The sequence below is a fragment of the Diprion similis genome, chromosome 3 (assembly GCF_021155765.1).
Source record: "Diprion similis isolate iyDipSimi1 chromosome 3, iyDipSimi1.1, whole genome shotgun sequence".
Lineage (NCBI taxonomy): Eukaryota > Metazoa > Arthropoda > Insecta > Hymenoptera > Diprionidae > Diprion > Diprion similis.
This window is the reverse complement of record NC_060107.1, coordinates 4,912,047-4,934,578: the sequence shown is the minus strand read 5'-3', so window position 1 is coordinate 4,934,578 and position 22,532 is coordinate 4,912,047. Positions and strand designations below refer to the sequence as shown.

Here is a 22,532-nt window from a genome sequence, read left to right as displayed (position 1 = left end):
GGCTCAGATATGGAACGCGGTCGCGATGTCAGTCTACCCACGTCGACGTGTTTGTTAATGGTTGTTTCTTATCGTTCCATTTCTTTGTTGTGATTACCTGACACGCCGAACCGGACTCAAGTTTCAGTCGTAGAACTGATGGTCTTTACTTCGAAGTAGAGGACTCCTTGTAGATCGATATTATTGCCAGACTACCATGTAAAAGACAATGATTCTAGTCCAATCAACCGTTGATCTGGATTGCTAAAATTGGTTATTGAGAACACGGCAAGATCAAAGATGTGTTAAGAGTGTCTCACCGCGAACGTCACCGTATAATAAATAACTTATAGCATTGACGGAGAGTATAACAGTGACGAACGGAGAATAACTAGTTCGCAACAAATCGTCTGCCGTGACGTCACGCATGATGAAATTCTTGTTTCCCGTACCGCCCATGGCGGCGATGATGTCATGCGTTTAATACAAACTCAGGTCGCAGCCATGACTCTCGTAGTTGAACCGATCCCACCGAAAGCCGTAGACGTCGATTGGAGTGTGTTGTTGACCGGCCTTGAGCTTATCTAGAACGCGTTTCCATGCTGGTGCATTTAGACGCCGCATTCAGAAGTCACGTAGTTCTTCTCAAATCTTCGTTATCGTTGGACGCGACTGCTCGAGAAGTCAAGGTGTGTTCACGTTTACACCATCGTTCCCAGTCGAGGAAGTAAAAAACAGAAAAAAAAAAAAATTAGTGGACCGATTAGTGAATCTTCATCAGGTGATAAGTGAGGTTTGTGCGTTGTCGTTGTTCATCTAGTCTACTTTTGCTGCGTATCGGATTTTCGAGAGATTTTTGATCACATTGTTTCGGATTTGACTGATACTTTTTCACTGTTGCGCCTGCGTTTGGGCAACCGGTGTTACTCTTTGCACACTAAGCCATTCGTCTACTACTACTACTACTCTACTACAACTTACTTCATATTCTATCCTGTTTTTGATACTCTCGCGATTCCTTTATCGAACACTGCATGCGGAGCATGATAACCATAAGCTATTCTTTTCGACTTCCAGAGCTCGTCGTCAGATGTACGAACCAAAAGGAAACACCGGCGAGGAGCCAATCACTCCACCACCCTCGTACTCCACCGTTGTGAACGAACGGTCACACCAATGCAGTTTCGTAACCCACCAGCCTCCAGCTTCTGCACCCTATCCAGTGACGCCGAATCACGCAGAGACATTTCACCGGATGCCAATGCCGATGCCGATGCCGATGCCGATGCCGATGTCGATGCCGATGCCAATGCCCATGCCTGCTTCCATGCCGATGCCCATGCCGGCGTCACGAGTCATCTACGAGTCGCACTTCGACGAACCCAGGGAAAGCACATCGACCAGCTATGGGATTGCCGAAACGTTCAGGACCACTGACCACGATCATAATTACTCCGGGAGTGATCACAACCGTGCAGTGGCTACTCACGTGTCACATGTCAGTTTTGGGTCGTCCGCGAGGGATCAAACTATCCATGTTTTCCCAGAGGAGCAGAAAACCTCGGACTTCAAACCAGCATGTAAATTACCGATTCTCATCATATGCTCATTGGTTTCGTACACCTGAAGAAGGTATACATGAAATTCGTACTTATTCGTTGAAAAATTTTCTTCCAGTATGCTGTGCCTTCGCGATTGGCTTAGTCCTGTGTGGAATCCTGATTGCCATATCAACCATGATAAGGAGATTTCACTAATACCGTCTTCAGGTATGGGCTACTGGAGCTATAGCCAGTGGGTGGTCGGATTTGGGAGGTGCTTGACAGTTTTTCTGATTCCATTTGCAATCGGAAGTTCAAACCTTGAAGAATTTTTCGCACGTTAAATGTGATCCTAAAAAATCAGATAAAATTTTTTGACTTAAGCACAGATATCTGCAAAATAATTTATTCATTTTATAATCGTTTAAATAAAAACTAAATAAAAATCAGACCGTCACGTATTAGCCTCATCTGTGATACGTTGTACAAAGTATTTATTCAATGAAAACTATTAGGCTTAGAGCACAATAGCAAAATGCTTATTAGGTGAAAACGGTTAGATTTAAAGCATAATAGCAGAAAGTCAATAAAAATATTCGGTTTACAATGAAAATCTGAAAGAAATATAGGTTCGCAAGAACAAAATACGAAGTACGAGTAGATGAAAATAATATCGCAAGACAAGGAGTTAACAAATCACATGGTTTGTTAAACAAAGCAAGAGAATATTATAGAACTGTACTAATCAAGAACAAAAATTAAAGTGTCGTCTGTTATTGAACAGAGTCTCCTTCAGAGTTTGGAAAAAACTTGACGAACTCCCTGATTGGCGTTCTATGATTACCTATGATTGAAGAAGAAAAATGTTTCGCACCTTTTGATTGACTTATTTATTTTTGGCCCAGAATAGTGGGACAGTTGCGCTCACTAGCGGTTATTTTTTGCTTATATTTACGAACTAAACTAACTATTTACTAACTTTCTCGCGAGTAATTCAATCAGCTTTACCGACGTTATTTTTATAGTAACTAGATGAATGGCAGTTTTATTGGCCGTCAAAGCATCGCATCAAATTTTTCTCTTGATCTCCCTCAAATGGAAGGCTCAAATACACCGGCCGGCAATGAGCCAATGACTCCTCCACCTCCATCGTACGAAAGTCTTTTCTCCAAGGGTTGCACCAACAATACGGATTTCCAATGCCGCTTCTGCCTACGACACCGCATCCCGAGACACCGGAAAATCCGGAGACCTTTCAGGGGGGAACGGTGTCAATGTCAATGCCAATGCCGATGTCGACGTTAACATCGACGTCGATGCAGCCAAACGCTTTACAGTACGACGGCAATGGATTCGTGACGAAGATCTCAAATGATGCAATTGCAAAGAAATTGACAATGGACAATAGAAAAACTCGCTTCATCTTGACCCCGTTACAGGTATATGCACGCGACGTCTAGGAAGAACCATTCAAACAGTGACAGTCAAATTTGTGTGAAAGTAATGGACAAGAACCATAAATCTCCAGCTTACCCAAGGGAGATAAGATAAGAAGCGAACAGTGTCTTTCGAGCTTCCAGGTAAAAAATGTGCCACAGTTTCGTAGAGAGTGAATGTTAACTTGGTAAAATTATACGCAGATCGGTGTATCCGTCAGTATCGATGTATTGTTGTAAATTGAACTTGTGAAGCACTCAAGGAGTGAATCCAAGAAATAATCAAAGCCAAGAGGCCGGTTCAAGTAAAAAGTTGGGGTGACCATTCTACGCTGGTTATCATTTCAACGAATATAAATTCGCGAGTATTTTGAATGTATTTTGAGTACCTCAGCTGGTTGCGAGCAATATTTTGAGGCTACATCGAGACACCAAAGCATACAGCCGAAAATCTAGTCCATTCTTGGATCGTTCTTCGAACAGTTTTTCAGATATGGGATTTGGTATAGGTATGGGATAGATCAGGAGAAAAATTTGATGCGATGCTTTGTCGGCCAATAAAACTGCCATTCATCTAGTTACTATAAGAATAACGTAGATTAAGCTGATTGAATCACTCGCAAAAAACAATGGTGATGAAATAAGATGTAGAGTACGAAAAAATAACGGAAGGGGAACAAACTCGTGTGTCTGCACCTGTCGAGTTGCTGGCAATAACTGTTCGAGTTTATTCGCGAATCGGTACAGTATTTTGCCGAACAACGCGCAGCGCTCTAAGTAGGTACATATTCAGCAGAATAGCTGACTTTGAGATATATGCAAAATTAAAATTTTTCTCATTGTTCATTTACCAACCGTACTGACAGTGAGTTACCATTTGATTCGAGGAACATCATCTCATATCAAGCACTTCGTTCACTCCTCTACTTTTTTTTAGAAATCATTCACAACGACGTTTACAAGAGTAAACATTTTCCTTATTCCGATCTCGTGCGTCACGGTCTGTACAATAAAAGTGCGTGATCTGTTTAGTTCAAGTTTGAGTCTCAATTAAAAAGTTGATGTATACCCGACAAGGTGTTGATGCAATATTCATTCATAGAATTGGGGGGCTGGCACATCTTCAATGTCCTTTGCCTCTGGATATTGGGTAGATTCCATAATTCACAATAATTTGTTTCATGCCTCTTCTTTACATCACACAGTGTTTCATTTTCTTCAACCGCTTGCGGAAGTTTTTTCGATTATTTCTACTTCAAATCGCTCATGCGGTTTCTCCTTATCCTTTCCTTAATCGTAGAACCAAGTCATGTAAATGATAATCTCGGTTAGCCGCCTGATATGCGTGCGTCAAAGGAATTTTTCCGATATTTGTTTAAGATTAAATAAATGCCCGGGAACACTGCTTCCGTCTCCGTGTCGTTTTTCACTTACACGAATGTGTATACGAAGCTTCCTCCAAGTCTGTATGTTCTAAGGGAGGCATGCATGGTGATGTACGCGTGGTGGCTGCCCTCTGACGGTATTCCTAATGAACACACGATGTAGTTTCGTTGTTTTTTGGTTTTTCCGTGTAGTCCTTCGACGGCGTCCATTCAAGTTCACTTGATCCTGAACCTACGATCAGTAGATCGTCTCAGCATTTGGTCTAATTGTAAGTAAGCACATTTCCTTTTCCACAGTATTTTTTTTTTGCTAAGCTTGTAATTCCCGATTCTCAGACACATTTTGTGATTCAGATTCAGAGGTCTTTCAGCATCAAGTTACTTATTACTGAGCCAGGGTTATATCATGCAATAAGTGATTGTATCCGAAGTAACCATTATTTACATTCCGTTACCGAAATTTAGACCTCTGGTCAGATAAGACGGCATATACCTGTCCATACTATCAGCTGTTTTTCTTGAATCGTTTTACATGAATTTTCATTCATTGTCGGATTTTAAGATATTCACTAGTTTGAAATGGATTGGTTAGCTTTTAACACTCACACTTTATTTCGGTATGAGTGATTACAGATGTGCTGTGAACCAGACTTTATTTAATAATTTTTGCTATGTGACCCAGTATTATCGATAGCCTCGGAAGTAGTTGAAAGTCTGACACTCTCCATCATCTGAGTAAGAAGGTGGCTTGAAAGTGTGATATGAAAAAAAGAATATTCCGACAAATGCTCTCCACTCGAGAATTCAAAATTGATGGTTGTTCGTAGAATTACTTTTAACTTAGTTGCCATTCGATCATAGTATTAGTGCCGGTTCAAAAACCTCGTCTATTACATTTTAGAACTTGTCCTCACATGGATTTCCCGAAAACAACGGTTGGCACGGAGCCAAATGCTCCACCCTTGGCTCCACCACCTTCGTACGAGGATTCAATTAACGGATCGCCCCACCGTCAATACGGTTTTGCAACGAAGGTGAGACCTGCCACTGCATCCAACCCCGTAGACTCAGAGTACCCAAACATGTCTTCACAGATGATGGTGCCAATGCCAAAGCCATTGCCAACGCCAATGCCGATGCCAATGCCAAAACAGATGTCGATGCAACCGCCCATCTCACAGTACAACCATGGTTGCCCCCACCCCAGGGTGGTAGGCTCAGTTAATCCACCGGAAGAAGCAAGCCGAGATATTACCAATAATCCCACATACACCGGAAGTAACTACGAAAGTTCAGATACCGGCGCGACGACTGTTCAGACGGCGTTACCCTCCGAAGTGACTCATGTTGTTGCACAAAAATCAAGTCTATTACGTGCAGCAAGTAAATATAACATCATTGTTTATGCATGTTTTCTGTTAGTTTGGAATTTTTGGTGTATAATTGTACCATTAAAATCCGTCGACGGAATCAATATTTATTTATTCATCCAGTGATTGTATAATTTCAGCATGTTTCGTCACCATTGTTATTGCATTTGCAATACTCATCATCACAATGTATGAGGCCGCATTCATAAGAAGCTACTATTAATTTAGTTTCGCCGGAAAGTGTGGGGGCGTTGAGATACCGTAAGAAACGTGGCGCTCCGAGTCTGGTGAAATCATCCGCTTACAGGCCAAAATACGAATCAATCACATTTCGCCTTTGTGCGGGTCGAAAACAATCCTTGCATTTGGAACCTGGTAACTGATGCCAATTAACAATTGATGGAAATAATCAAAATTTTAATAACAGCAATTTTCTGTCTTCAATTATACACCTGTGATGTGAAAAATATATATATGTATATATACTAATGAAACTGGAGAATCTGGTAAGTCTAGGAGTGATTTTTCCTTTGCACTAATTCTATTTCATCGATACCATACGCATAACATATCAATATTCATTATGCAGTTCTGTACTTAGGAGTTGCAAATGCAAAGACTGAAATCTGTAGTCTAATTGATAATAAGAATAATTTTGCTGGTGAACTAGAGAGTTGAGGATCCAATGTAACGGTTCCTATGCACAGTCACATAACTGAATGATTTCTTTCGTGAAATTCACCCACAAAAGCGGTTTACAGATCAGAAAAATAAATGTATTTCATAATATTTGAATGGCCAATGAATTAAGTGAGAACGTTATTGCAAGAATAGGTGAGCCCCTAGTCTCGAATGGTATCCATAATCAATGTTATGAGTGAAGCAAGGCAATTGGTATCTAATGAAACAGAACTAGGAAAGAATCTAAGAACCAAATCCCAGTCGTTTCGGGATCTATTTTCTGCATGCAAGGTGCGAGCATGTTCGATAGTAAATGCTTTGTATGGACGACATGTTCAAGGGCATTCCACGGAACCAAATCACCTCGCATATCATCAATAGATCGATAATTCACTCCGTTTGAAGTCCGTCTACTCTGTTCACGCCGCGACGGTGTGGGATAAGTCAGCCATTTTGGTCAAAAGAGTTGTCGGGATTTGCGCAGATTTTACGGATCCATTCAAATAGTTAGATATACGAACATCAGCGAAGTAGCAAAAGCTTGTGGTTTCGTGTGATTTTATATAGTCACCGGTTTGCGGTAAGTATTCTGCTGACGTCAATTGACTGTGGATTGAAATAAGTGCTATCCGGCGTTTTATAGTTCAAGATAAGCAGGCCCATTGACTGAACAAAAAAAAAATAAGAAACTTGAAACCAATCATTGCACTACTGGCTAATCCACATTACGCGCAGGTCTAGCTTGGGGATTTCCCGTCGCTGATGAACCAAGCAAAATCATTGAAAACAGTTGGCAACAGATGTTCTTCTCCTCTTTTATCTTCGATCGTCGTAATCGTACTTTCATTTGCAGTTTGCGTACTGAGATACTTGGGATTGTATCAATATTTTTAGCTTTTCTTTTCCATTTTTCATCGCATTATCGATTCATCATTCACTTGACCTGTAAGCCACAACGCCAAGATCTTTAGGCTCGATGAATTATCTTAACAACCACAGCAGCGGACATAAAAAACCCCGACTTTGAATGCATGAGCTGAGCAACGCTTTGTATCAAGTGATCGCTGAAAAGTGAACAAGTTAGATTTTAACCTAACCCTAATCACGCAGTGTCAGATTACGTTAAGATTACCAGAATTCGGTGTATGGTCTAAATCCCGAGAACATTGAGGGGCGTATCGTTTCTTCTTTCATAATTCCACCACACGCTTCACAAGCACACAAAGTATCAATTTATTCAGGCGCCAGTAGACACGCGGTAAACTATCGCGAACCGAGTATGGACTCGTCACGTGCGATTTTGGGTTAATACTCTCCCGCCTGTACGTGTGTGACCTCGTATCAAAACGTTAAAATAGCAGTCAGGCTCGAGAGCTGCGCAGAAGGCCCGTGAAAGTCAGTGTGTTCTGCGACCAAGTTCAGTTCAATCCGGAAGAAAAGTGCAATACGTTGGTGTCCATGTAATCAACATCTTTCAGAATCAGGAGTTCTTCGGTCGCTTAAAATACGTTGCTGACAGTGATACCACTACCACCGCTGATAAAAGATCGACGCGGTCAATGCACGAAGAGCCAGGCGTGTCTTTCGGCTTGCGTCATTTGCTCACATTCCCATAAATAACTGTGACTCATTCAACAATCCACAAGATCATGTTCAAGATGCTGATTAAAAAATACCGGTGATAAATTGGCTTCGCATCTTTTGCCTCGCTGCGTACGGTGCGGTTACTACGCATACGCTATTGGACAGCAAAAACTCGTTTCAAGATAATGCGCGTCAAGTCGGAGTACGCAGTGCCGAAAGAGTTTTTTTTTTTCTCGCGTAAATCCCATCTTGCCGGTGAGAAATAGCGCGCAGTTGATCGCGGTCGTTGGAGGAGACAAAACGCGCTGTTTCGTGGATCGGAATCTCACTGCCGTAGAAAAGTAATCAGTCTAGGTACTATTGTTGATTTTTTCAACAAGCTGTTGCACAACGTCACACTCATCCGACTTTTTTCAGAGGCCTACTCCATGATGGGCAAACCAAAACCGAGCGCGCCGGAACCAGATCTCCAGCCACCCCCGTACTCCAGTCTCATGGCCTCACAGTCCCAGGGGACTTACACCCTGGTACCAGTGGAATCCAGCCAACCATCACCCTATCCCGCAATGGCGCCGGTTCAGCAGGACACCACGCCGTACCATGACCGCGTTAACCAGGTGTCGATGGAGAACGGAAAACCGATGTCACAACCTGTGTTCAACAGTACCTCTCTTGCCTCTACGACTTACGACCCCATGGCGAACGCACTTCCGACCCCCCGTGTAATCAGCCCAAGTCGGACGATCGTGGTGGCGACCCAAACCGCCATTTCAAGGCGCATAAGTAATTGCTGTTGTTTTACCTCTGGCGTTTGTACTGTTCTTTTTTAGATTTTAACAGTGGTATTAACTCGCTCGTTTTTTTATACTGGGTTACAAACATTCATTATGGCATTCGCCACACTTGCGGGTAATTACTGTAGGTACTAACGCTCCGAGGCTAGTGGTATCAGTGGCTTATTGAGATGATAGAAACGGTTCAACCTGATTCTGATGATATTTTTTCAATTTGATCAGGATCTCGGGTGGTGATGATCTTTGCAGTGATAGTAGTGATCTTGACCTTGATTGTGTTCGGGGGCTGGCTGTGGTGGTATCTAAAGATACAGGAGGAGCAACAGCGGTTCGAGAGGAAGTTCGAAGAACTGTCTAGCCAGCACAGGAAGCTGTTCGACGCATCTTCACTGGGCGACTACTGGTGAGAATAAACCATCCAAATATGTCAAGGTTCGGAGAATTACGTTCGTTATAGTTGCGGGTAAATTAAAGTTTTAGTCCCAGTCTAAGAACCTCGTCTTCTATATTCTAGAGCTTGCCGTCATGGATGTCTCGAAGACAGCAACTGGCGTGGAGCCACATACTCCACCACCTACGTACCAGGGTTTAGGTGACGGATTGCCCCGCCACGCACCGTCAATACCTTCATGGAACGGAGGCAACACCTACCGCTGCACCAATTCTCGTAAACGCAAGGTACGTAAACACTTCTCCGCAAATGAGGATGCCAATACGAATTCCAACACCAACGTCAGAAAAATATGATGTTCCATGTCTGGTTCAGTGATACAATCAACACGCCTCATGCCGAATTGATGGCATTTTGCCTCTGTAGAATTAAAGAACAATTCTGGCGTTTGAAATCTGACCATTGGTGCCAATAAACGATCGATGGAGGTATCAGGAAATTGAAAGTCAGCGAATTTGCGTTTTCTATCTAACATCTTAAACTTGCTGCTAGAGTTCTGAAGCGTCGGGTGTTTTCATAATAAGTCAGGCTATTTATTTGTGGCCAATTACACTATTCAACACAACTTTTTGACGTAAATTTAATTATAAATGGTTTGTATCTTAAATGCATAAAGTATTAACATAACAATATTGAAAAGATTACGTTACATCGGAATTTTTAAATATACAAGACAGTATGTATGAAAAATTGTTAAATATACTGGTTAATGAAAAAAAACCATGTTGAGCGTGGAAAAAAATGTTGTTTTATTTTTTTGTTGACCCGTGTAATCTACCTGTGCTATGATAAATATATGTACTAACGAAACTGGAGAATCTGGTAAGTCTAGGAGTAATTTTTCCTTTGCACTAATTCTATTTCATCGATACCGTACTCATAACATATCAATATTCAATATGCAGTTCTGTACTTACGAGCTGCAGATGCAAAGACTGAAATCTGTAGCGTAATTGATAATAAGAATAATTTTGCTGGTGAACTAGAGAGTTGAGGATCCAATGTAACGGTTCCTATGCACAGTCACATAACTGAATGATTTCTTTAGTGAAATTCATCCACAAAAGTCGTTTACAGATCAGAAAAATGAATGTATTTCTTAATATTTGAATGAGAATTGAAAGATATTCTTGAAGTGATCTACCAAATTCAGCCGAACCCTAGTTAGCGAGCTTGACGTTAAAAAATCAGTGCACCGATGCTTATTGCCTAACCAGCAAATTCGGATTTCGCGCGTAGTCGTGACACGCACAGAAGCGTGTCAGACGGCCACTGGGAGACATCGACAAGTCCGCTACTCCCACTCTGAGAATCAGTTGTAGTTGGTTTCGAGCACATCAAATTATTCTAGCAGTATAGTTTGAAGAGTGCTCGGCGTGAATGGAGCGAACGGCGTGCACATTTCATCGGTGGAATTGATACAATCCTTCCTGTTCGCGAGTGATAAGCCTTCAGTGGTGTATGTTGTACGGGCAAAGCAGTCAATTCTCGAAACCCCGACCGTCAATGAAGTGGGTGAGAACGTTATCGCAAGAATAGGTGAGCCCCTAGTCTCCAATGGTGTCCATAATCAATGTTATTAGTGAAGCGAGGCAATTGGTCTCCAAAAAACAGAACTAGGAAAGAATTTAAGAACCATATCCCAGTCGTTTCGGGATCTATTTTCTGCATGCAAGGTGCAAGCATGTTCGATAGTAAATGCTTTGTATGGACGACATGTTCAAGAGCATTCCACGGAACCAAATCACCTCGCATATCATCAATAGATCGATAATTCACTCCGTTTGAAGTCCGTCTACTCTGTTCACGACGCGACGGTGTGGGATAAGTCAGCCATTTTGGTCAACAGAGTTGTCGGGATTTGCGCAGATTTTACGGATCCATTCAAATAGTTAGATATACGAACATCAGCGAAGTAGCAAAAGCTTGTGGTTTCGTGTGATTTTATATAGTCACCGGTTTGCGGTAAGTATTCTGCTGACGTCAATTGACTGTCGATTGAAATAAGTGCTATCCGGCGTTTTATAGTTTAGGATAAGCAGCCCACTAACTAAACGCAAAAAAAAAAAAAAAAAAATAAGAAACTTGAAACCAATCATTGCACTACTGGCTAATCCACGTTACGCGCAGGTCTGGCTTGGGGATTTCCCGTCGCTGATGAACCAAGCAAAATCAGTGAGAACAGTTGGCAACAGAGGTTCTTCTCCTCTTTTATCTCTGATCGTCATAATCATGCCTTCATTTGCAATTTGCGTAATGAGATTCGTGTGATTGTATCGATTTTTTTTTAGCATTTTTTAAGTGCTATCTGTCAGACAATTGTTATTCTTCTCTATTTTTCATTGCATTGTCGATTCATCATTCACTTGACCCGTAACCCACAACGCCGAGATCTGAAGGCCCGATAAATTATCTGAACAACCACAGCCGTAAAAAAAGAAAAAACTCCGCTTAAAAACATAGATTCGATAGAGTCATATCGACTCGTTTAATAATTCACAAGGTCATGCAGAAAAAGACAGGAAAGATTCGCTCCAGAACAACGCGCGTCAAGTCGAAGCACGCAGTGCCGAATGGGTTCTATTTTTCTCTCGCGAATCCCATTTAGCCGGTGCAAAATAGCGCGCAGTTGATCGCGGTCGTCGGAAGAGACAAGTCGCACCGTTTCGCGGATCGGAATCGCAGTACAGTCGGAAAAAAAATCAGTCTAGGTGACCAGTGTTCATTTTCACATCAAGCACTTGCAAAACATCACACTCATCTGACTTTTTTCAGAGGCCTACCCCATGATGGGCAAACCGGGAGCGAGTGCGCCGCAATCTGAATTCCGGCCACCCCCGTACTCCAGTCTCAAGGCCCCGCAGTCCCAGGGGACTTACACCCCGGTACCGGTGGAATCCAGGCAACCTCCACCCTATCCCACAATGGCGCCGGTTCAGCAGGACACCACACCGTACTACAACCCCGTTAACCAGGTGCCCATAGAGAATGGACAACCGATGTCACAATTTGTGTTCAACAGCACCCCTTACGGCTCTACGATTCACGACCCCATGGTGAACGTACCTCAACCCGCCCGTGCAATCGTCCCAAGGATTTTTCCCCAAACAGACAATTCAAGGAGCCCAAGTAATTGTTTTTGTTTTACCTCTAGAGTTAGTACTGTTCTTTTTGAATACTTGTGGATAATTGCTGTGGTACCGTTTTGGGATTAGTGGCATCAGTGACTTTTCTAGATGATAGAAATAGTTCGACCTGATTCTGATATGATAATATTTGAATTTCACCAGGATTTCGGTTATACTTGAAGATTTTCGTAGCGATGGGAGCGATCTTGTTAGGGATCGTTATCGGTGTGAGGTTGGGTCAAAAGTGGAAAAAACAAAAACAACTGCAGGAGGAGTGGGTGCACGATGAAATGCGCTGGAAATTCCAAGAGGATTTCCGCAAGGTCGACGGTCTCGATCAGAACCGATACCAACGTTCTTTGGCTAATTCAGCACTGCCACCTCGTGACTACGACTTCGAGGCTTTAAACAGGGCTACGATCGGGTTCGTCAAGCAATTGCCTCAGTTCAAAAACTCGGAAAGTCGACCAACCGTTTACGACGCGGATCACAGATTCGGTCACTCTCTCTTCAAACGGAATACCAGAAACAAACATCTCCAAAGGCATGTGAAGAGGCTTACACCTTAGTCATCGGATTTCAGATTCGTAATTTTAAGGAGTGATTATGCGTGCTTTGTGTTAAGAAAATAACGTGCTGGTCACCGATATACACCGATTAACATCTTCCTCGCGTAGTTCCTCGCGAAAATCTGTGTCATAGTTGAATAGAATAGAAAGTCTATTAATCGATCTCAGGAATCGTAACGGAAGCTCTTGATGGCTTCATGGTTACGCTGTTGCCTCGGTGATTCGCGAAGTCCTGCATACTGTGATGGTTAGATCGAATAGTTCAAGTATCGCTTACAACTACTCAGGCCAAGTAGCTTGCTGGCCAAGTTTGGACGGTGTACCTACATTATCGGGTATACGTGGTTTCGATAACGAAACATGTTTAGACACAGCGTAGACCGATAATTCAAACCTTGGTATGTATGTTGGGCAAAATAGAGTCAGGCTGGAATCGGTCGTGAAGTTATATGATACCTACTGAATATACGAGTTTTGATGGTTGGTTTTTAAATTTCTGCATGTTAACAGCTCTGTTGTACAAATAGTTATTCAAACCAGTTGTTCGCATTGAATGTAAATTGAGATGCGGCATGACTGATTAAAGACTGTTTTTGTTATACTTATTTTATATTTTGAGACAGCAAGTTTTTTAATCTTCATTCAGAATTTTATTACAAACATGTTTACACGAGTTTTTTTATCGATAATTTTACACTTTAAATACTTTCGACATTTATATTGAAATAAATTAATGCCACTCATGCTTCCTATATATTATACATATCGTTATATACACATATATACATATACATATATGCCTACAATATGCACATATCTATTTTTAGAGAAAACAATACAAGGATGTAACTATACACACGTGTACTTAGATAGCTACGTATGATAAGCAGGTCTTGATATATTTTCTACGCCTATATATATATATATATATATATATATATATATATTCTTACACAGTACACACGCTTGCTACACGTTAATGACGGTGACAATAAAAAGTATAAATACAATAGTCAAAGTACGTGTAAAAGCATGAAATAAATTTTGAAACAATATTTCGACTGAATAATTCGGTAACGTAATCAAAGCTGGAAACTAATTTTCTGGAAATTTAAAAGAAATTATGAATAGTGATCACTTTTAAGTGATTTTCCCTGCAATCAATGATGACGATATCATACCGCACACAACGACAGGTGTCTAATCATGCTGTCATTAAATTCCGGGGGTTGGGGGTTAAATTGTGAATACGTATCAGTTCATACGGATTCGAAATTCTGCGAACAGATTTATTCGCGCGTATAAAATGCGGTGAAATTGTAACGTGTTTACCGTGCATGATGCGAGTGATAGCGAGATGCGATGTATGTATTATAGCGGAGCAATATTCAACGAGATAAACGTGCTTGAATCCGAAACACTGAATAAATACGAACAAATGTTTTCTCCTTCACCGACCGTTTCGTCGGTACTTCGGCTCCTGGCCCCGCACTAAAATACTAATTCCAATTCAGCTTCGATGTTCGTTCTCTTCCTCCGTCCCAGTTTTGTGATCCATTTACCGGGCGGTTTCCGTCTCCTGTTTAATCCTCGATCGCTCCGCAAGCTTTTTATCTCCCCTTCGTCTTGATCTCGAGAACGGAGAATAAAGGCTTTTTTTGTGGCTTCCGGAAAATCGTGGTAAGTCCAAAATTTTACAGATATTTAATTCGTTTGATGAAATACCGGTAACAAAATTCGGTTAATTTGTTTTTAAAAAGTGATGTGATGTTGATGTTATTTTTGGTGTTTGCGAAAAGGTACAAGAGAGAAAATCAACTGCTCAAACTGCTGTGTAGTTCTGCGACATAAGGAAAGAAAAGATAAACAGAAAAAGACGCAGAGGTCAATTTAGTAGATTTACTAAAGACTTCGTTTTACCCGACGGTGCTCATTTTCCTGTTTATATGACGTCGTAAAAAATCAATGTAACTCGCCGAGACGGAGGGTCGATTGTAGATTAGATTATCTCTGGCTCGATCTTGATCGGCCACAAGTTAAATTGTGTCTCCACAAGATATATATATATATATATATATATATATGTATACTTCTTAAACTTCCCCTCCGTATCTTTTTCAACCACCGCAGGAAAAATACTTTTTCGCTGATTCGTTTCTCTGTTTTTATTTAATTTTTTCAATATCTCTTTGCGGGGGGGAATTTCAACGGTAATAATGAGAAAATTTGTACGAACAATTTTAAATTTCGCTCGTTACATACGCGATGAACTCGTCAACGCCTCTGACATTCACAAGCTGCTCTATTTACAGCAATGACAGTTCGTAAAGAATTGCGAACCGTGTGACCGCCAGGGACGATGAAATACGGTGACGAAAATCGGCGAAAGCTATTTATGTAAACGTGCAACGTCAAATCGCACGTGACTCCGTCGAGTCGGCTGAATATTTTACGTGCACGCGGTATCCAATTTGAATAAATCAAATGAAATTTTATTCCGTGTTGATTTTGATACATACATATATATTTAAAAATTTACATCTTATTATTCTGGAATGAATTAGGCGGGAAATGCTTATTCATACATATACGTGTATGTATTGTGTAAATATACACCAACATTTTCACGTCTTTGAACGCCAGCCAATTAATATCGTCCTAAAATTGAGAGCTACTTTCCATTAAGGATGCCTCCTTCCTCTCTTCGAGGCGAAGGAAATTAATTCAAATTAGTAAGATACTCGCTTTGACGAGTGCTTGGCGAACGACTCAAAATCTAATATCACTTGAATCCCTTCAAGGCGTTGAACATAAGATATCGCGTCGCAAATATTGTCAATCAAATTTGAAGCCCTCTGACGCAGGTCAGACGTAGGTCCTAGAAAGAGATGAAATATATTGATCGGTAAGGCTCGTAATTACAATATTTCGTGCATATATGCGCAGCTGTTCGAACGAGTTGGCTCTCCCTCGTCTTCGATAAAAGATACGAATTTCCTAACATAGAAATAAAATGGTATCTATCGGTGCTTTAGTGGTCGAATTGAACGAAACGTAAGCAGATTATATCGCGTAGAGGGTAAAAATAACGGGAATCGAGTTGCGGAAGATGAAGCGGATCTGAAAACACGAGAAGAAGAACTTCCGTTCGATGCGGAAAATAATGTTTGTACAAGATAAGATGTTTCTCTGAACCTAGATATCATTTTACTTAAGGAGAAACTTCGCTATAGTATATAATATACGTCGGTATATAACAATAGATTGAGGCCTAGATTGAATAAAATGGGGTAATAAGAAGTTAAGGGTAAGGAAAAAAATAAAAATACGGAAAAAGTCGGGAAAAGTGCTGAAAATAAACCAGAAATTGATTGTTTCGTGCTGTCTTTTGCCGGTGCAATTTTTTAACGCGTCACAAAGTAGGTAAGTTAAAATTAAACTCCCCCATAAAGCAGTAGTGACAGCCATGGTTACTATCTTTTCTCCGTTCTCCATTGGCCGCATCTTTTGGCCAATCCCGAGCCGAGCTACCGAGTGCAACAGAGTCGGAGGCTTTTTTTGTCAAAGAAAATTGCGGATAAAAAATTGAAGAAAAGAGATTGAATCGGGAGCAATTTTAATTGATCGAGATGACGAATGGCGTGCATATATTTAGGTTTTCTCGAAGTGTGCAAAAGAAAATCTTGTCAAGTTAGATGCTTTCATTTGCGGAAAAAGCAATCGGGGATATTTGGTCTGGGATCGAGTTTCGAGGAACGAAACAATCGCCACATTTTCAACGATTTACGGAGGGTTGCTGGGTAGTTACTGTTCGGTGTAACGAGCGGTGGAAACCAGACGGCATCCAGGTTACAAAGAAAAAAGAAAAAAATAAAAAAAAAAAAAAGAACGAGGGAGAAGAAAAAATAAATAAAAACGGAAAAGGCAGCGCAGGGAATACGAGGAAGCCGAGAAAAGGGAGGACGAAGGAGCGAAGGATAGTTGAGGATTTGAAACGGCTCTATTCGCGGGATTTCATTCGATGCACCGCCACCTCTCGTTCCAGGCAATTCCACTGCGGTCGGTAGTAACACATTTTTACTGCCGCACTTCGCGTAAAGTATGGCTGCGCCTGCTCTGAGACCGAGTTTAAGAGATAGGAGCCTCGAAACGAGCAGGGAGTGAGACAGGCCCCGAAATAAGGAGAACGTGGAAGGGAAGGAAGGAAGAAGAAAGTGTGCGATGCCCGGTAAATACGGAGGAAATGCTTCGAGGTGCAGAGTGCAACGATCGATGTGCAGAAAAAAAATTGAAATGTGGTACTTTTTGGATATGCAATCGGAAACTTGATCTAAGGGTAATTCGATGACGGTGAATCGAGTGGTGATAATAATTTTGCAGTCGATCCTCGAGATTATTATAAAACAAATTGAGAAATTTGTCGAACTAAAATTGTTGGTGAGAAAAAAATAAAAAACGTAGAAAGGATTGTATATTTCTATTGGTATCGTTTGATGAAGTTATTATAGGTTTCGAATTGCACGGTTTAACCCTTTTATTTTTATGATTTCGGGGGTTTATTACTAAAATATTATCACATTTCTATTCAGCGTTATCGAATTACCCTTAGATCGAGTTTTTGGATTCATACTGAGAAGTACTACCTTTCATGCTTATTTACTATACCGATATTCACAACCCCTGAGAATCTGTCGCAAAATACTCTGCGAGATCTCCATTAATTGCAATCAGCCAATTCCTCGTCACTTCCGTTGTGCTATAGACTATAACGTATGAGATTCGAGTCATGAATTCATCAAGGTTTGGCGGAACGACGTATAAGACGAAATAACTGTAAGGCGCACATTTTCTGCGCAAAAGCTTTTTCATTGATTAACCCGCGATATCGCATATACCCGCGAACCTTTAACATGCTACGTCATTTTGGCAATATCAAGACTCCCCTGGAGGTAATAATGGGAGGCTGAGGAGCACAATGAGACGTTCGCTGAGCGGCGGCGTCGCTGAATCATCAGATCGCAGGAAAGTTATAATGGTCGACAAAGAATCTGCGCGTTATTGTTCTAATCGTTATTTGCCGTTGGAGAAAAGGATCAGGGTTCAATTGCGTGATACAAGAGTTTGGAAAAATCGATCGTCGTGTAATTTCACCATCGGAAGAACTGACAAAATATTATGCTGCTTCTAATCCCGTTTTCAGTGATTTGGTAAAATAGTTCTAGAAGTATTTATTATACATGATCGAATTACCGTTAATTGCAATTTTCAACGGCACACTGGAATTTATTCTACCGGTTCGATTTCCTCATAGGATCATACAGATCCGACTTTCATATCTACGAACAAATTGAATTAAGATTTTCCTAGATAAATCCTCGCAATAAATAAATGCTTCCTTGCTGTGGTTACGTTATCGTCCGCAACGCGTAATTTATCCAATGTTCGATAACGGCTATAACCGGTGAACGTGTTTCATTAACCAGTCATGAATGAGCACTCGTCGCGTGCGGGAGTGGCTGATGTTGTATTAATACTCAAGGAGACCGTTTAGCGTCTCGTGGAAATGATACGTCATAGTGTTAGGGTCGCTGAGTTGAGGTAGGTCTGGGTTTCTGCTAAGTCGATAAAAATATTCAACTCTATTTGCGTCACGTTCCACAATATTCAACGTCAGCATGGCTGCCAAGTAGTTTTCAGCAATAATTACTGCCGTGTATCGAGTTTACAGTAGTTGGAAACAGTCTAAGATTCTGCTAGACATTATCTAATCTGATAATGATAGCTAATCGACAGATAACAGATAGAATCGTAAACAAAGAGTCCAATTTCGAAATATAAGTGATCCTTTCACCGATATTTCGACAGTTCCAACAGCAATAAGAATGAACCGTCGAGATTGTTACACTCACTTTATCCGATCTAGTATTACCAAATTTACTCTATTCTCTTGAATGTTATTACTCTAATAATAATGTTTTATCAACGCGATTCAATTCCAATATATTGGTGAATCACTGGACTTATCATCGGTATCTTATACTGTCTTAACGGTCCTGATATCGGGTTTATTCTCACCCGACACGCGCAGTTACGGTACCAGTGTTTGATTTTTTTAGTTAACGTGTAGCTGATCAAGTTTTCCAGCCGTTGATTGTTCGTTCCACCTGTTGCATCGATAGCCACGCTGCAAGCTATGAATCCTTCAAAGCCAATAGCTAGAACAATTGAACTTGTCAATTCGAATTCGAATCTCTTTTAAGGACCTTCAGCTTGTGATCAAGTATCGCATGCTTCCAGCTTTCCTCACTCCATGATCCTGCAGATCTTACTTATGAATTGTCAGTTTTTTTTACTTCACATTTGCAGATAAGTGCGTCGGAACCAGTAGAAAGAGTTTTGGGTCCACCCTCTCGCAGCTCGTTGATTGATTTGGAACAAAGGCACATCAGTATCTGAAAAAATCAGTTTTTAGCTCTTCTACCATCGGACCATTACCATGCAACCGAATCATGTAAGAAGGTTAAGTTTTACTGAAGCAGTTGGCCCGCAAACTGTTCTGAATACAAAGCACGATCATCGAGATTTACGTCAAGAATTGATTAAGCTCACTGAAAATAAGGCAGCCAATAATCGTCATCAGAACGAGATTGGTCAGTTAGTTTCAAATCCCAACACAGGGATCCGTGCAGCTTTCTATACGCCTGAGAACTCCAGCCGAAGAAACGACGTTGAAAGCTGTCGGGGTTGTTGTTTACAGTTCTTATGTGAAATCCTCTGCTATTGTCTTTTCTACAAGTGCTGTTCACAGATAGACTGTTGCTCGCGAGATTGCTGCGACGACTAGCCTCACGAAGATTCGCGACCATGATGGACCAACTTTTGAAGGTTGGGTATTGCTTCGTGATTTGTTGTGGTATCAATTATACTATAACGAGTAAGTCATTCAATTTTGCTTCTTATCGCAAGTCACACATAGTCCTTTTAGATAATGAACTTGTCACAAATGATAAGAAGTGACACGGATACAAAAGAAAGATACAAAGGAAAGAGGAATACTAAGATAAAGTCCAACGTTTATGTAATATTAATCAGAGGCAACTAAAATGTGCGATGCAGAATTGCCAAGAAGTGAGGCTACGGTTAAACGGACACCTTCCGGCAGACCATATCGGGCATTTTTAAATGGTGTAAATTTATATCTACTCATAGGCCCCACTTATTCGTGACAATGACAAAAATCTTGTAATCTTTGCTGTTATAATTGAAATTCTGTCGAACTTAAATTGAAAAATACTTGTCGTGTACTAGAATAATAATAAATTAATAAAGTACTAGAAATTAATCTCGAAACTGAGAACAGGAAAAATTTTTTTGCGCAAGGGATTGCACAATTTCGTAGCTATATGAAGACTTCTTGGCTCTGACGAAAAGTCACCCTTTAACGAAGTTGGATCTCCTTTCCGTAAGATATAAAAAGTAGAGAGCAAAAGAATTTCATCATTGGGTTCAAACACCTTTCATTGTGTTTCATCGCGCTAATGATAACCGTGACTTGCATAAGAAGAACGATCAGAATTCAACTACAACAACGGTTGAATATGTGTTTAAATCTGCTGGGACCATTTTGAACGTTCACAAACAGGTACGTAAAGCCGAATGACGACTTAGGTGGGACCCCCATGACCAATTGTTCATAATCGAAGGGCCCGGAGAAGGTGGTATCCTCCCTTGATGACTGACTCATCGTCATTCGAATCCGAAGAAACGAAGGTAACGTAGGTAGCTTAACTCAGCCTTGGACCCGTTGAGGCGGACACACGACGCCATCAAAAGTCAATGGATTCCAGGTTGCAGTGTAGTTTCGTCCACGTCACGTACTTTCCATGAAATTGCTAGTGTGTGTTTGTTAATGCATCCATGAGTTGTCACATCCGATGTTCGTTCTGCTATTCGGCTGCATATACTTTTCTACGGTGCATGGGTTCTCATCCAAATAATTCATGAGAGAGATGGAAAGCTTTACAACATGCACTTCACCATTGGCCACCCATAAACCACATTCTCAATCCCCCTCCTCAATTCTTGTCGACTGCAGTCATCAGCTGCTGGTAGTAGTACGAAACGGGAGAGACACTGTTAGGCTGCAGTTGCAGTTTTGTGTTCCTCGGTGAACGTTGGTGCGGACTAGTTTGTACGTGGAAAAAACATCAGCTGTTGTTGAGAAGATATATTAATGCACCCACGAAGCTGCCAGGCTTTTAATGTGTTTGTTTGTGATGCAAGAACTCTCAAAACCGCGATACACTTTTTTCTCCCCAGAGATGACGGATTGAGATAACGTGTACAGTGTTGTAACCAACGTTACTTTATCTTCAGACTGCCAAACAACAATACGTAGTGCCGGTCAATACACTTCAGCCAGCTCGTAAATTTCAATAGTAAGAATACTTGTTGACAGTGATTGTCGTATCGACATTGTCGGATGTTTGTGTAGCCAAGTCTTCCCAATACCACAAACATGTAATCCATTCGTACATAATGAGGTCAGGGTTCACATACTTACACTGAAGCATGTTCATCTGCTGCAGCAGTTGCGGTTCTACTTGATACTTTCCATCCTCAGTGCGAATGGACTCAACCTAATGGTAGTAATGCTCGTCTGATACAAGCTACTAATAGCCTGGGTAAATAAACGAAGTATTCACCTGGGTTAATACTCCCATTATCAACATGACGGTAATTGTTATTTTTTATTTCCTACGTTAAATAATTTGAGAATTACGTTGAGACATGAGCAACAATGAGCCATGCAATCGTCAAGTACATTTAAAGAACCCGAAGTGCGATATGACTACGTTTATTTAGTGATTTTTACGAAATTTTTGGCAAGAAAAGGATATACACAATTTGTTGAAACTTTGAGAACATTTTGTGCAGATATTAAAATAAATATCGTGATTTTTTTTAAGTATTTCCTTAGAAAATGTAGAAGATATCAGTTGCCACACCCTGGAAGTCACCATCAGATTGTGTTTTAAATTTACTATAAGGATATGTCTTTCTTCTACGTGAATGAAACTTGCTCTAAAAAGATTGAAAATTGCATTTTTTAGAAGTGCTTAAACACAAAAGCATAGTTTTTTGCCATTTTCTTATAATTTTTATCGCAGTAAATATATTTAACAATGACATTACTTCGAATTCCAGTTCATATATAGAAGAAAGAAATGTTTTGTCTGATGGTGAGCTCCGATGGATGACAGCTGAAGTCTTCTATATATTTTTTGAGGCAATACTAATTTATAAAAAAAAATTAATCAATGTTCATCAATTTCGCGTGATTGTTTAAATCGTGTGTTTCACACCTGCTCCTGACCATGCTTTCGTAAAGTGCGATCACGATTGTGGCACGAGTTACGAGGCACAGTCTATAGCGAGATACTTGGCAACGCTGCGAAGCAATCTGGCAACCTGACAAATTCCGTCTTCTCCATCGTCCCCATGGCTTTGCGCATTCGCTCTCTTGTCTCACCCTAGTTACTCTTCAGCTCTTAGAGCATATACATTCCCCTTCAAAAATGAGCTATGCAAGAACAATCGCCAACGCACTATGT

General features: G+C 40.9%; 2 protein-coding genes across 4 annotated transcripts; both read left to right on the top strand.

Annotated features, from left to right (window-relative positions):
* Nucleotides 1-478: 478 nt before the first annotated feature.
* Nucleotides 479-1,813, top strand: LOC124403996. 2 transcript variants are annotated; one of them, XM_046877791.1, is made up of 3 exons: nucleotides 504-668; nucleotides 1,057-1,559; nucleotides 1,657-1,813. In XM_046877791.1, exons 2-3 carry the CDS (start codon nucleotides 1,070-1,072, stop codon nucleotides 1,734-1,736), a joined length of 570 nt encoding a protein of 189 aa, XP_046733747.1. In that variant the 5' UTR covers nucleotides 504-668; nucleotides 1,057-1,069; the 3' UTR covers nucleotides 1,737-1,813. The 2 variants fall into 2 exon arrangements, with proteins under 2 accessions (XP_046733746.1, XP_046733747.1); XM_046877790.1 differs by having other exon boundaries at nucleotides 479-772; nucleotides 1,057-1,813.
* A 6,412-nt stretch (nucleotides 1,814-8,225) lies between these two features.
* Nucleotides 8,226-20,615, top strand: LOC124404264. 2 transcript variants are annotated; one of them, XM_046878262.1, is made up of 4 exons: nucleotides 8,226-8,330; nucleotides 8,394-8,759; nucleotides 8,993-9,202; nucleotides 9,285-9,548. In XM_046878262.1, the coding sequence occupies exons 2-3, from the start codon at nucleotides 8,405-8,407 to the stop codon at nucleotides 9,175-9,177; spliced, it is 540 nt and encodes a 179-aa protein (XP_046734218.1). In that variant the 5' UTR covers nucleotides 8,226-8,330; nucleotides 8,394-8,404; the 3' UTR covers nucleotides 9,178-9,202; nucleotides 9,285-9,548. The 2 variants fall into 2 exon arrangements, with proteins under 2 accessions (XP_046734218.1, XP_046734217.1); XM_046878261.1 differs by lacking the exons at nucleotides 8,226-8,330; nucleotides 8,993-9,202; nucleotides 9,285-9,548 and adding exons at nucleotides 12,512-12,897; nucleotides 15,783-15,793; nucleotides 20,561-20,615 and having other exon boundaries at nucleotides 8,353-8,759.
* Nucleotides 20,616-22,532: the final 1,917 nt, after the last annotated feature.

Excerpts from the sequence above, each read along its gene's own strand:
- LOC124403996 (XM_046877791.1), top strand. The coding sequence starts at position 1,070 with ATGTACGAACCAAAAGGAAACACCGGCGAGGAGCCAATCACTCCACCA. Across the intron at positions 1,560-1,656 it reads CTCGGACTTCAAACCAGCAT|TATGCTGTGCCTTCGCGATT; the intron begins GTAAATTACCGA and ends ATTTTCTTCCAG.
- LOC124404264 (XM_046878261.1), top strand. The coding sequence starts at position 8,405 with ATGATGGGCAAACCAAAACCGAGCGCGCCGGAACCAGATCTCCAGCCA. Across the intron at positions 8,760-12,511 it reads CGCCATTTCAAGGCGCATAA|GATTTCGGTTATACTTGAAG; the intron begins GTAATTGCTGTT and ends GAATTTCACCAG.